Below are 14,754 nucleotides of genomic sequence, written 5' to 3' on the forward strand. Positions count from 1 at the left end.
TGATAACCAACAAACATATATGGACCCATATTTCTTAAGGATATAAACAGAATGAATACCATTATAAACTGACACTAAGTGTTCTAGTTCTAAACATTACCCACTCCTTTCACTTTGTTTAAATTACCTATAACAGTATCTTTAGATATATGAGAAAGCAGCAGGAATCCTTCCAGAACCCTCCAACACTCCATCAGATGGGCAACCCATGACATCTTTTTTCTTCAAAGAACTACATGCCAAGAGAGAGGGTCAAGGGTCTTTCTCCTACATCATGAGGTTCCTCCTAATCAGGACTATGTGCCCTGAAATGCCAAGAAACTACCAAGGATATTCTCTGGTGAATGTCAGTATGATGGTCCACCTCTCATGAGACTGCCCATGCTCCCAAGCACACCACAATTCTCTGGCAACCGTGGGTTAATCACTAAGACTCTAAGGATCCCTGCTGAGCCTGGCTATCAGCAAAGGTCCAAGCACCAGCTCAGCAGCAGAACCCAAAGAATCATAGAGCTTTCTGCTGTATGTTCTCTCTTAGGACTCCCTCCCTATAGGAGGGGTGGGGTAGGGTCTCTACCTAGTCTGGAAGAGTATACCCAGTTCTTGACGAAGCTGTTGTGATTTCACGGACTATATATTTCAGCTACCTGATAATGCTGGTGGAGTGGGTAGAAAGAAAGGGGGGGGTGCACATAGAAACAGTTCATCAAAAAGATCAAAATAACCTTGGAGGGAGTGGGCAGGGGACCAGGGTTCGAGATGACATATTATCCCAGTGGAGACTGGGTATATCAGCAGCAAGTCAAACTAACTTCATTCCACAAAGATACAAACTTACAAGCCTGATTTGTTTTTAATCCCCCGCCTTCTCAGGCCTCACACACAAGGACTATAAGCTGCTGGAACTTCAAAACCAGGTGAGAAAAGATGCCGAAAGAAGTGCTGGAAAAGGGAGAGGCGCTGAGTGGAGAGAGGAATTTCGATCTCCTCTTACGAAGAATGTTAAAGCCAAGGGCACTCCCGGATCCCCAGGAAAGGAAGTCGCTGGATTCCAAAAAAGCACTTTTCCCTACCTTCTTGTTGTTCTTGTTATAACCAAAAGTCGAAATCCCAGGCCTGGAAGTCACTGATAGCAGCATTTTCTCTTTAATGTAAGGGAGCTGAGAGAGAGAAGAGGGAGAGGGAAAGGGAGGGGGAAGAGAGGGGGAAAGAGAAAATGAGAGGGAAAAGGGAGGGGGAGGAGAAAGGGGGAGAAAAGGAGCAAGAGGGAGAGGGATGGGGGGGTGGGTAGAGAATGAGCTAGGGCTGCTTGTTTACGTCACTGAGAGAAGTTAACCAAGAGTCTGAATGAGACACTTCCACTGGGTCCTAATGCCCCAGATGTTATTTTTCACAGTCTTGGTAGTTAAAGCAAAAAGAAAAGTCTTAGGTCTACCTCTTTCAACTCCATTCCTTTTCCAATAAGAACAAACTGATTCCCCTGAAAAGACACCAAGGATTTTTTTTTTTTTTTTTTTTTTTTGCCTTAGAGCTATAAGACTTAGAAGCAGCTTTCAAGCTTGATTTTAAAGGGGCCACTGGGACACACTGCCTCAGAGAACATGTGAGGACAGCCATACTGAGAACGAATATGTGAGATGAGCTCAGGGCTTTTCCCACACGTTACACTTACAGTGATCATGCGTGAAGAAGGAACAAACAGAAGAGCTCGCCAAAGAGCAGAGACAGAGTAGGGGAAGTAACTAGCTTCAGATCCTTGGATTGTTCTATTCCTCTTGGGTCACGCTGATGGGCTAATGCCTCTCACTCCTTTTCAGATTCCCCCAGGCATTTTTCATACTTAAGAAGGAATTATCAAACTGGACTAGGTCACAGATTTGGTGTCTAGTGGTTTATGTTCTTTCCCCCTAGCTTTACTGAGGCAACCCTGCCTACCTAGCAGTTTCTTCAACTGTAAGCTATCTTGTTTGACTCTTTATCCCCCCATTTTCTGTCTTCAAGATCCATGAAGCTCAAACAATTAAGAGTTACTCACCAAACCTGGAATTTATGCCCAAACTGAAGTTCACAGAGTTGGAATGTTTGCTTCAAGTTGTCTCTGAGCTGTAGGAAAAAATTACTTTTAAAAAGCATATGCTTCACAGAGAAGAAAATACAAAGTTCTTAGGGAAGAAGAACCTAACACAGTTGAGACCACACTCACCTCTAACAGTTTCAAAGTATGGCCTGTGGAAGTAGCCTTAATAAAAAACTTGTAGGAAAAAAAATTCGAGAATGATACCCAGTAACTCCTACCAATCCAAATGGAATAGGGATGTAAAATCAAAGCCTTCAAATCCCTTCTTCAGGTCACCGTGTGCCATCACAGATAACACAAATTAACCCTGTCTGCTTTGCCACAGCAAACCTTAAGCCCAAACCCTGCCTTAAATGAAGTCCCAGTCTCTATTCCAGTTTTCCAGTCACCTTTTTGCTATGATAATGGGACAGACAGTACTAACAATGTGCAGAGTAAATACACACATACCACACACCACCCCCAGTCTCTAACTTTCATTTCCAATAGGACAGGAAGTGCCTGCTCAGCTCAAGGGACACAGGAAGGGTGGGAACAGCCTCGATGTGGGGACTGCAACGGAGCCTGGGAAAACAGCGGCCGGACGCAGTACAGGACTTACTGACGGCATCTCTCAGGCCGCCGTATTGTTTTAACGTCCCTCTTCGGCCCTCAGAGATTCTCATTCATGATATGCCCAGTCATCCTTGCCATTCAGGCCCTTACTTGATTTCTTCTCCCTTAGCCTAACAACGTCATACAAAAACCTTAATCTCTAAGACCTGATTTATAATGGGATTTATAATGCCAGTCAACCTATTTTAACTTTTTAAAATCTCTAACATTCTCAACGTGTTTTGTTCTCCTACTTTATTCCTGAATGCCCAATGATATTTTAGAATTTAAAATAGGGGCGCCTGGGTAGCGCAGTCAGTAAATCGCCCGACTCTTGGTGTTGGCTCAGGTCGTGATCTCAGGGTCATGGGCCCCTCCTTGGGCTCTGAGCTCAGTGTAGAGTCTGCTTGAGATTCTCTCTCCCTCTCCCTCTGCCACTGGTGCTATCTCTCAAATAAAATAAATAAATCTAAAAAAAAAAAAGAATTTCAATAGTTAAAACCATGAGTTTTAGAGAAAGACAGACCATGAGTTCAAATGCTGACACCATCATTATTACTTAAGTGACTTTACATTAAGGTACTTAACATCTCTAAACCACTCATTTGCAAATAGAGATAATACCTATTTCATTAGCCTTTGGAATCAAATCTAAGTTGTAGTCCAGTTCTGTCACAAACTGAGTGACACAGAAAATTCCCTCATATGTCTGAATCTTTTCTCATCTGTAAAACAGGATAAAGAAAGAGTATCTATTTCCTAAAATTGTAGTGAAATAAGACAATACACATAAAGCCCTTAGGAAAGTCTTTGGCACTTGGTGAACACTCAACAGATATTAGCTCTATTATGATTAATTACTCTACTATCTCCCAGTGTGTATCCCTATGGGTACTGTATAATCCAGATTGGACGATGTGAAGTGAGTATTTCCAAAAACTAGTATCTTAGTTACATTCAAAAGATGATATTAGGACAAGGCAGGCTAAACTTTATAACTGGAACTACTGGATAAGAAGTTTCAGGAATCATCCATCCAATTTCTTTTCTTTCTCTACATTCTGTAAGTAAACAATCTGATCATTCAGAAATTCTTAACTTTGATCAGAAATTGGTGGAACATCTCTCTCTTTTTTTAAGATTTTATTTATTTGACAGAGAGAGACACAGTGAGAGAGGGAACGCAAGCAGGGGGAGTGGGGAGGGAGAAGCAGGCTTCCCGCTGAGCGAGGAGCCTGATGTGGGGCTTGATCCCAGGATGCAGGGATCATGACCTGAGCTGAAGGCAGACGCTTAACAACTGAGCCACCCAGGCGCCCCTGGTGGAACATCTCTTATCCCTAGAAAAAAAGGAAACAAAATAATACAGAATCAAAGCTCAATAGATATGACACCCAGCTCCCATTTCTCTACAGTCCTACTACTCTAAGAAATAGAAATTGATCAAGAAAAGAAAAGAAAAAAGAAGGATCTTCATGCATCCTAACATTTAATACCATTTCTTCCTCTTAAAGTAGACAGTATCAGAAGGAGATTGGAAGATGGAGGCAGAGTAGGAGGACCCTAGACTCACTTATCCCACAAATACAACTAGATAATTATCAAATCATCCAAAGTAGGCCACAAATTGACCTGAAGACTGGCAGAATAAGCTCCACAACTAAAGGTAGGGAAGAGGCCACATCAAAGAAGACAAAAAAAAAAAAAAAATGCACTCACATATATTTAGTATTCATAAAAATTCTCAGAAATAAAATAGAAACTAAATCCAAAATGAATTTCATGTTCATATGATCTGGGAAAATATTAGGTATTACAATAAATTTAAGAATATTGATTTAATTAAAATAAAGTTTTCAGGGGACGCCTGGAAGGCTCTGTCAGTTAAGTGTCTGCCTTCCGCTTGGGGCATTAACCCCCAGCAGGGGATTGAGCCCAACACGGGACTCCTTGCTCAATGGGCAGTCTGCTTCTCTTTCTGCCTACTGCTCCCCTTGCTTGTGCTCTCTTTTTCTGACAAAAAAATAAATAAAATTAAAAAAAAAAAAAGTTTTCAGGGACACCTGGCTGGCTCAGTTGGTGGAGCATGTGTGACTCGATATTGGTGTTATGAGTTCGAGCCCCAAGTCGGGTGTAGAGATTAAATTTTAAAAAATACAGTCCTTAAAAAAATTTTAAATTAAGAAATGAAAAGTAAATTTTTAAAAATAGAATTTTCAGTCTTAAAACTTTGCAGTTATCAGCCTTAAAATTAAAACTTTTATTTTTCCTGTGAAAAGAAAAAAGAAAAGAAAAGAAAAGGTGGGGTACATGGCTGGCTCAGTCAGTAGAGCATGCAATTCTTCACCTGGGAGTTGTAAATTTAAGCTCCACATTGGGTATAGAGATTACTTAAAAATAAAATCTTTAAAAAATGTAAAAATAAAAATAAAGTAAAAGTAGACAGCCTATCAGATAGAAGGGAGATAAAGAAGAATCCAATTAAATAAATTCTGTTTTATGTGAGCTAATACAAAAATCTAAGTATTTATAGTCTGTCTAGTAAGTTCAGGGCCATAGAAGGAAAATGACCTAGGTTTGTGAACTGATGCTAGAGGCTAATTAGGTCAAAGAGCACCAACAAGACCACAAACTACATCCTTTATTCTGGTAAGTATATTTTTTAAGGAGGTTATGGAATTTTGTGGAAGTGACAGAGAATGTAATAGAGATCCATGGTTAGATTCAGGAGACACAGGAGAGGAGGAAGAATCCTATTTCTTCAGTGTGTTTGACACCCATGCCCATCTCCTTTGCCCATTATTATATTGCCCACATTTTTCTAGATCTAATCAATGCCTCTCAAATTCTTGATTCTCATGGGCCCAGCACTAAAGAGTTGTTTTGAGGGGAAAAAGTAAAATAGGAGATGTTGAAGACTTGTCTTGGAAAGAGACATTTCCACCTGTGATTCAAGATAGCCTGGTTTTTTATTTCTCCAAAAAAACAACACTTTTAAAGAAGTGTCTCGAGTAAAGGATCTGGGGCTAGATCAAGTCTGATCTGTATGTTGAAAGATGTTTGCATGCAACTATCGGCCCCTCCACATCAGGGTGGAGAACTCACGAGAACGTATTCCTTGCAGATGTACTAGATCCTAAATAGACATTCAGCTGCAGCCAGGCTGGTGCAGCACATGCCTATGAAAGCAGTGAGACAGGGACAGTTTGCTAGCGAAATTCTGAATTTGGTTCAGAAACCTGAACAAAGTATACTAGGGCCAAGGATGCTTTTTCCCCCGCTAGCTATTAATATTCTCTTATGGATTATCTTTCCTCCCTTTGATTAACTTTTGTGTCCAAAGACTAGATAATGGAAAGATACCAAAAAGTTGAATTTATTTCATGGTAAAAAGATGAGGTAATACCTTAGGAAGAAGTGAAAAAAAAGAGTATATTTAACACATCGTCTTCCTGAAGAAGGAAAACTAAGGGAGCTGCACGCAACAACAAAGGAGAGGTTAGCCCCACCCCCTTCTGATGTACCATGGAATGACAAAATTGACTTAAAACTAGAAATTGGGGAAGTCTGGCTTCTTAACTCCTTGAGTCAGTCCACTGGAAAACAGGGAAAAGGACAACTCTGAAGATTTACCTCAGACTCTATATCAGGGCTTAGAGTACATTCTCTTCTCCTACAGCAACAGATACTTTTGGCCAAAAATTATTGTAGGGAATATCCTACCAAAATTTTCAAGTAGACTTTTCCTTTGCCAGACACTAAAGAAATACAGGAATCAAATCATAACTGGGCCAGAACATTAGCATAATGTAAAAAGAATAGACTGGATTCTATGCATACCCAGAATGAACTGCATTGATTATATGGTAATATTATATCCTCTAAATGTGTATTTCCTTTGCACCTGACACATTAATTTTACTTAGCCTCAGCTATCCCTAAAATAAATAACTCAGATGATCCCAGTAGGGACCACAACTGAATTCAACAATTAGGCTGAACAAATGAAATCGTTGTTTCTCTAGGTCAAATAAGAATATCTTCAAATAGACGAATACTGGCAATTTCATATCGTTAAATCTAACACTGCAAAAAGTGTACGACTATGAGGATGATACAGAGTCAGAATACTAATTAATTTGTATAGTTCCTTTCCTTTCTCCTCTCTCATTTTCAGAGGAAAAAACAAACTTAGGGGTACCTGGGTAGCTCAGTCGCTAAGCATCTGCCTTCAGTTCAGGTCATGATCCCAGCGTTCTGAGATCGAGCCCCGCATTGGGCTTCCTGCTCAGCTGGAAGCCTGCTTCTCCCTCTTCCACTCCCCCTGCTGTGCTCCCTCCCTCCCTGCCTCTCTCTGTAAAATAAATAAAATCTTAAAACAAACAAACAAACAAAAACCTAGAGGGGCGCCAGGGGGGCTCATTTGGTTGAGAGTCTGACTCTTGATTTCGGCTCAGGTCATGATCTCAGGGTCGTGAGACTGAGCCCCACAACAGGCTTCATGCTTAGCGTGGAGTCTGCTTGCCCCTCTCCCTCTGCTTCTCACCCCTGCTCTCTCTCTCCCTCTCAAATAAATTTTAAAAATCTTTAAAAAAAAATAATAACTAGAGAGATAAACTTACTTGCAAAGGTCATGGCAGTCAAATAATGCCATAACTGACACCGGAATCCAGACTTTCTGTCTCTCAGTTCAAACTCCTTTCCATATCAATCGGATTTGCCTATAAAATTAAAAATTCTGAGAGGGACCCTGGCTGGCTCAGTCTGTGGAGCACAAGACTCCTGATCTCAGGGTCATGAATTCAGGTGCCCACATGGGTGTGGAGCCCATTTAAAAAATTTTTTTTAATTAAAAAATAAAAATTCTGATAAACATATAGAAGTAACAAAGGAATAATCCTAGGATTCCAGAGGTGAAAGTTCAACTATTCTCCTCAAACCAGCTCTTTATCTCAAGTAGCGGTGAGGAACAATATTTTGGCCTATTATTAAATTGCATAATGGACAATATTTCTAGGAATAAACTTACCACGGAAACAAAAAGATTTGTAGAAAACTACAGCTGTTGGACAGACACATGAAAACATGCTCAATATCACTCATCATTAGGGAAATGCAAATCAAAATCACACTGAGATCTCACCTTATACCTGTCAGAATGGCTAAAATAAAAAACTCAAGGAATAAGTGTTGATGAGGATGTGGAGAAATAAGAACCCTCATGCACTGCTGGTGGGAATGCAAACTGGTGCAGCCACTGTGGAAAAGAGTATGGATGTTACTCAAAAAGTTAAAAACAGAACTACCCTACAATCCACTAATTGCACTACTGGGTATTCACCCAAAAAATACAAAAACACTAATTCAAAGGGATGCATGCACCCCTATGTTTATAGCAGCATTATTCACAATAGCCAAATTATGGAAGCAGCCCCAAGTGTCCACAGATTGATGAATGGATAAATAGAAGATGTGGTGTATATATATATAATGGAATACTATTCAGCCATAAAAAGAATGAAATTTTGCCATCTGCAATGACACGACAGAGCTAGGAGTATAATGTTAAGTGAAATAAATCAGTCAGAGAAAGACAAATACCATATGATTTCATTCATATGTGAAATTTTTTAAAAGATTTTATTTATTCATTTGACAGAGAGAGAGAGACAGCCAGGGAGAGAAGGAACACAAGCAGGGGGAGTAGGAGAGGAAGAAGCAGGCTCCCAGCGGAGCAGGAAGCCCAGTGCAGGGCTCGATCCCATGACTTTGGGATCACGCCTTGGGCCAAAGGCAGACACTTAACAACTGAGCCACCCAGGCACCCCCATATGCGGAATTTAAGAAACAAAGGAGCAAAGTAAAAAAAAGAGAAAAAGAGAGAGAGACACACACACAAACCAAAATCAGACAACTACAGAGAACAAATTGACGGCTACCAGAGGGGAAGTGGAAGGAGGGTAGGAGAGAAACAGGTGATGTGGATTTAAAAATATACTTATGATGAGTGCTGAGTAATGTATAAGAATTGTAGAATCAGGGGCGCCTAGGCAGCTCAGTCGTTAAGCCTCTGCCTTCAGCTTAGGTCCTGATCCCAGGGTCCTGGGATGGAGCCCTGCATCTGGCTCCCTGCTCAGGGGGAAAGCCTGCTTCTCCCTCCCCCACTCCCCCTGCTGTATTCCCTCTCTCGCTGTCTCTCTGTCAAATAAATAAATAAAATCTTAAAAAAAAAAAAAAGAATTGTAGAATCACTATATTGTACACCTGAAACTAATATAACACTACTTTTTAATAACACTGTATGTTAACTACACTGGAATTAAAATACAAAGCTTAATAATTTTTAAAAAACCTACAGTTGTTGGAAAGTACCGCTAATTAACTATTCAAGATTCTACCTACGGTCTGATTTACTATATATTTAGAAGGTAATTTGTTTAAATTCTGCTTTCCTTCTGGTGATAACTTGTACCATATCCTGAAACTCAGATGAAACATAAGATTTGAACATAAAAAATAGTTCCTAAAATATCTACATCCTATGTTATCATCTACAATTTACAATACAATCTACAATCTATATTATTTATGAGGCCACTAGTCACTTGGGGGTTTTACCAGAAGCATATAAGCTTGACGAGGACAGGGACAGGGATGTGAACCCTGGGGCCTTTAGACCTGCTTCTCCCTCTCCCTCTGCCTCTGCCCCTGTTCATGTGCTCTCTCTCTCACTCACTCTGTCTCTCGAATAAATAAAATCTTGGAAAAAAAATAAAATTTAAAAAAATTAAAAAACATAAAAAGACACTCAAAACATCTATCATAAATTCGTATTCCCATGGCACTTTGTACAAAATTTCAGCAGGCTTTTAATTCTGTTTGACTGTCTCATTTCTTGTGTACACTACTATATCCCTTGCATTTAACAATATCTGGCTAATTTATTTTCTTTAAGATTTTATCTATTTGAGAAAGAGAGAGAGAGAACAGGAGAGGGGCAGAGGGAGAGAGAGAAGCAGACTCCCCACTGAGCAGGAAGCCCAACGTTGCAGGGCTCAGTCCCAGGACCCCGAGATCATGACCTCAGGAAAAGTCAGATGCTTAACCAACTAAGCCACCCAACTACCCCCATCTGGCTAATTTAAAATTAAAACGTATTTCTCCAAGAATGAATGGGAATATCTTGAACATTAAATTTACATCTGAAAAGAATACTCATTAAAAATGCTGAAAATAGTGTTGAAAGTGATGGAATACAAGTTAGGATATCTAGGAGCTTTTTCTTTTATATTTACAATAGACATTATTTTCCTTTTATTGTTCATTTTGTGTCATTAGGCAGTCAGAAAGCTTGAATTTACTTGCATCACTCATCTGTGTGCTAGATAAAACTATACTTCCACTATTACATTAAAAAGACTACTGGAGGGGCACCTGGGTGGCACAGCGGTTAAGCGTCTGCCTTCGGCTCAGGGCGTGATCCCGGTGTTATGGGATCGAGCCCCACATCAGGCTCCTCCGCTGTGAGTCTGCTTCTTCCTCTCCCACTCCCCCTGCTGTGTTCCCTCTCTCGCTGGCTGTCTCTCTACGTCAAATAAATAAATAAAATCTTTAAAAAAAAAAAAAAAAAGACTACTGGAGGGGCGTCTGGGTGGCGCAGTCGTTAAGCATCTGCCTTCAGCTCAGGGCGTGATCCCGGTGTTCTGGGATCAGCCCCACATCAGGCTCCTCGGCTGGGAGCCTGCTTCTTCCTCTCCCACTCCCCCTGCTTGTGTTCCCTCTCTCGCTGGCTGTCTCTCTCTCTGTCAAATAAATAAATAAAATCTTTAAAAAAATAAAATAAAAAAATAAAAAGACTACACAAGGAGCACCTGGGTGGCTCAGTCAGTCAAGCATCTGCCTTCCACTGGAGTTGTGATCCTGGCGTCTTTGGACCTGCTTCTTCCTCTCCCTCTGCCCCTGCTCATGAGCTCTCTCTCTCTCACTCACTCTCTCAAATAAAATATAAAATCTTTTATAAAAAATAAAATTTTTAAAAATTAAAAACATAAAAAGACACTCAAAAGGTCTATCGTAAATTTGTATTCCTATGGCATTTTGTACAAAATTTTAGTAGGCTTTAATTCTACTTGACTGTCCCATTTCTTGCACCCAGATTGTGAGCTCCTAGGACGCAAGCACCAACTTTACTAACCTTTTTATCTTTAACACCCAAACATAATTCATGCTCAAGAATTAGCTGAAAGAATACAATTTTCACTTCCATTTAAATTCGTCCAATGGGAAAGTGAATTCCCAATGAATATTAAGATAACACTGCCGCCTCCTGGGGAATATAGGTCATGCAACCTTTTGCCAGCAAGGGAAACAGAGCATACAATCTGTCCGTAGGTACAGGTAGATCAGAAGTTTGAAACGTAGGGGCGCCTGGGTGGCACAGCGGTTAAGCTCTGCCTTTGGCTCAGGGTGTGATCCCGGCGTTATGGGATCAAGCCCCACATCAGGCTCCTCCACTGGGAGCCTGCTTCTTCCTTTCCCACTCCCCCTGCTTGTGTTCCCTCTCTCGCTGGCTATCTCTGTCGAATAAATAAACAAAATCTTAAAAAAAAAAAAAAAAGAAGAAGTTTGAAACGTAAACCCAGCTCTACCATTTTCTGTGTTAAAGTGGAAAATCAAACTTTTTAAAAGATTTTATTTTTTAAGTAATCTCTACACCCAACGTGGGGCTCAAACTTCCAACCCCAAGATCAAAAGTCACGTGTCCTACTGAGTCTGCCAGGCACTCCGAAATCTCAATCTTTTAAAACATTCCCTCTGCCCCTCTCCCCACCACACATGTGCTCTCTCTAAAAATAATAAATAAATTTCAAAAAGAAATGATTGGGGTGCCTGGCTGGCTCAGTCAGTTAAGAGCATGCAACTCTTGATCTCAAGGTCATGAGTTTGAGCCTCACGACTGGCATAGAAATTACTTTAAAAAAATATTAGATTGTTGTGATGGCTGCATAACTTTGTAAATCTACAAAAAGTCATTAAATTGTACTCTTAAAATGAGTGAATTTTTAAAAATTAGAAATAAAAATAAATTTAAAAAATAAAAATAAATGTGTGTTGTTTCTTTTTTAAGATTTTATTTATTTCTTTGTCAGAGAGACAGAGAAAGGGAGAGAACACAAGTAGGGGGAGCAGCAGGCAGAGGGAGAAGCAGGCTCCCCACTGAGCAAAGACCCTGATGCAGGACTGCAGGACATGATCCCAGGATCATGACCCAAGCCAAAGGCATATGCTTAACAGACTGAGCCACACAGGCATCCCAAAAATAAATGTTTGTTACTGCCAATTGATGATAGTTAAAAGTTGAATGAAGATTTTTTAAAAATTATTTTAAAAAATATGCTAAAATTAAAACTACACAGAGATACCATTTCTCATCTACTACACTGGTAAAAATCCAAAAGCTTGACCACAAACTTAAAAATAAAATCTTAAAAAAAAATTTTAATTACTCTCTCATTTTCAGTCATACTCTAATGATTCCAACAAGTTAATGTCCTAACTTCTAAGATATGCATCAAAGCTAGAAACATTAAAAATCCTATAAGGGGTCACCTGGCTGGCTTAGTTGGAAGAGTATGGGACTCTTGATCTCAGGAGTTGTAAGTTTGAGCCTCACAAAGGGTGTAGAGATTACTTAAATAAATAAAACTTAAAAAAAAAAAAAAAAAACCTTATATGGTCCTGGGAGAGTTTTCATTTAATTGTTCATTAAAGAAACATTTATTTTCCTATTGTAACAAGTGTGAAGTGTTTCTATTTTAAATAAAAGAATGTCAACCATCAAAAATAATCCACAAACTACTAGGGTTGTGTCAAAAGATTCAAGAGTCGGGGCGCCTGGGTGGCACAGCGGTTAAGCGTCTGCCTTCGGCTCAGGGCGTGATCCCGGCGTTATGGGATCGAGCCCCATATCAGGCTCCTCCTCTATGAGCCTGCTTCTTCCTCTCCCACTCCCCCTGCTTGTGTTCCCTCTCTCGCTGGCTGTCTCTATCTCTGTCGAATAAATAAATAAAATCTTTAAAAAAAAAAAAAAAGATTCAAGAGTCAACTTCAGGGAACTTTCAGTGTCTAAAGTAAGACAACCTGAGCATTAAAATAAATTTTAAAAAATTGACAATGTAAACACATTGAAATTATTAAAATTCATAAATTCATAATAAGTTTTTAAAAGTCTAACTGAGCACTTTTAGAGGATATTATAGAATCAACTTATTCTGAAAATTAACAAGTAAAGAGAAACAAATCAAATATATAGCCTATCTTTTCCATTTGAACCATTATCCCTAGTTGTAGAAGCAAAGTCCTTCTTTACAGAATTCAAAACAATAAAGAAATAAGGAATGACAGGAGAGCACCACTTTGCAACCCCTAGTGAATCTAGGCAATGATTTTCAAAGATTACTAAAACCAGGAGTGCCTGGCTGGCTCAGTTGGAAAAGCATCTGACTCTTAACCTCAGGGTCATTAGTTTGAGCCCTGCGTTCGGTGTAGAGATTACTTGAGGAAAAAAAAAACGGTTTACTAAGACCATCAGGTTGAAAAATGATTTGGTATCATAAGAAAAAAAACCCAACTATATACAAATATCCTTTATGGATACAGATGTAAGTAACCTTAACAAAATATTAGTAAACTGAACTCCAAAACATATATAAAAGGGTTTATAACACCACGACCAACTGTTATTTATTCCAGGAATGCAAGGCTGGTTAAACATCCAAAAATCAAGTAATGATATGGCATATTAATAAAGGACAAAATGCATGGATTATCTTAGATGTAGAAAACATTTGGCAAAATCTTTGATTATCTATTCATGATAATATCTCTCAACTAATAATAAAAGGGAATTTCCTCAATTTGATAGATAAGGAACAGTTATAAAAACCCTACAGCTAACATAATACTTATTGCTGCAAGACTGAATTCATTCCTCCCAAGGTCAAAAACAAAGCAAGGGTGCCTGCTCTCATAATTCCTATTCAACATTATGTTAGAACTTCTACACAAGGCACTAAAGAAAAACAAACAACATCAAAACCAAATAGCTTAAAGACATCCAGATTGGAAAGGAAGAAGTAAAACTGTGTTAGGGCACCTGGGAAGTTCAGTTGGTTGAGCAGCCAACTCTTGATTTTGGTTCAAGTCATGATCTCAGGATGCTGGGATCCAGCCCCATGATGGGCTCTTCACTCAGTGCTCAGTGGGGAGGCTGCTTGAGATTCTATTTCCCTCTGCGCCCCCCCCCCCAGCCCCGTGTGCACACACACTCTCTCTCAAATAAATAATCTTTTTAAAAAGATTTTCAAATTTTATTTCTTTTTGAGAGAGCATGCATGAAGGCACAAGCGGGGGTGGGGGGGGAGGGGCAGAGGGAGCAGACCTCCCGCTGAGCAGGGAGTGGAAGCTGGGACTCTATCCCAGGACCCGGAGATCATGACCCGAGCAGAAGGCAGATGCTTAACTGACTGAGCCACCCAGGCTCCCTCAAATAAATAATCTTTTTTTAAAAAAAGGTAGTAAGGGCGCCTGGGTGGCGCAGTCGTTAAAGCGTCTGCTTTCGGCTCAGGGCGTGATCCCGGCGTTCCGGGATCAATTCCCACATCGGGCTCCTCCGCTGGGAGCCTGCTTCTTCCTCTCTCACTCGCCTGCTGTGTTCCCTCTCTCGCTGGCTGTCTCTCTGTCACATAAATAAATAAAATCTTTAAAAAATAAAAATAAAAAATAAAAATAAAAAAGGTAGTAAAACTGTCTTTATTCATAAACAACATAACTGTCCATGTAGAAAATCCTAAGGAACCCATAATAATATTAGAATAAATGAGTCCAGCAAGGTCATAGGCTACAAGATCAATATATAAATTTCAACTTTATGTCTATTCACTAGCAATAAACAGACTGAAATGAAATTAAGAAAACAATTCCATTCACATAGCATCAAAAGGAATTAAATATTTAGAAATAAATTTAACAAAGCAAATGTAAGATTTATACACTGAAAATTATAAAAGATCAAGAGAAATTAA

General features: G+C 39.6%; 1 protein-coding gene across 12 annotated transcripts in view; it reads right to left on the bottom strand.

The window, feature by feature from the left end:
• RBMS2 (RNA binding motif single stranded interacting protein 2) overlaps positions 1-14,754 on the bottom strand; it is an 87,691-nt gene that overhangs the window by 59,873 nt on the left and 13,064 nt on the right. For 3 of the 12 annotated variants that reach the window (XM_057316248.1, XM_048217881.2, XM_026500252.4), the window contains exon 1: positions 1,074-2,029. The exons of 2 other annotated variants lie outside the window; for them this stretch is intronic. In XM_057316248.1, coding sequence (XP_057172231.1) covers positions 1,074-1,139 — 66 coding nt within the window. In that variant the 5' untranslated portion in view covers positions 1,140-2,029. 7 more of the 12 variants (XM_048217880.2, XM_044384696.3, XM_057316246.1 and 4 more) reach the window with 6 other exon arrangements.

The sequence above is a fragment of the Ursus arctos genome, unplaced genomic scaffold (assembly GCF_023065955.2).
Source record: "Ursus arctos isolate Adak ecotype North America unplaced genomic scaffold, UrsArc2.0 scaffold_21, whole genome shotgun sequence".
In the NCBI taxonomy this organism is placed as follows: Eukaryota; Metazoa; Chordata; class Mammalia; order Carnivora; family Ursidae; genus Ursus; species Ursus arctos.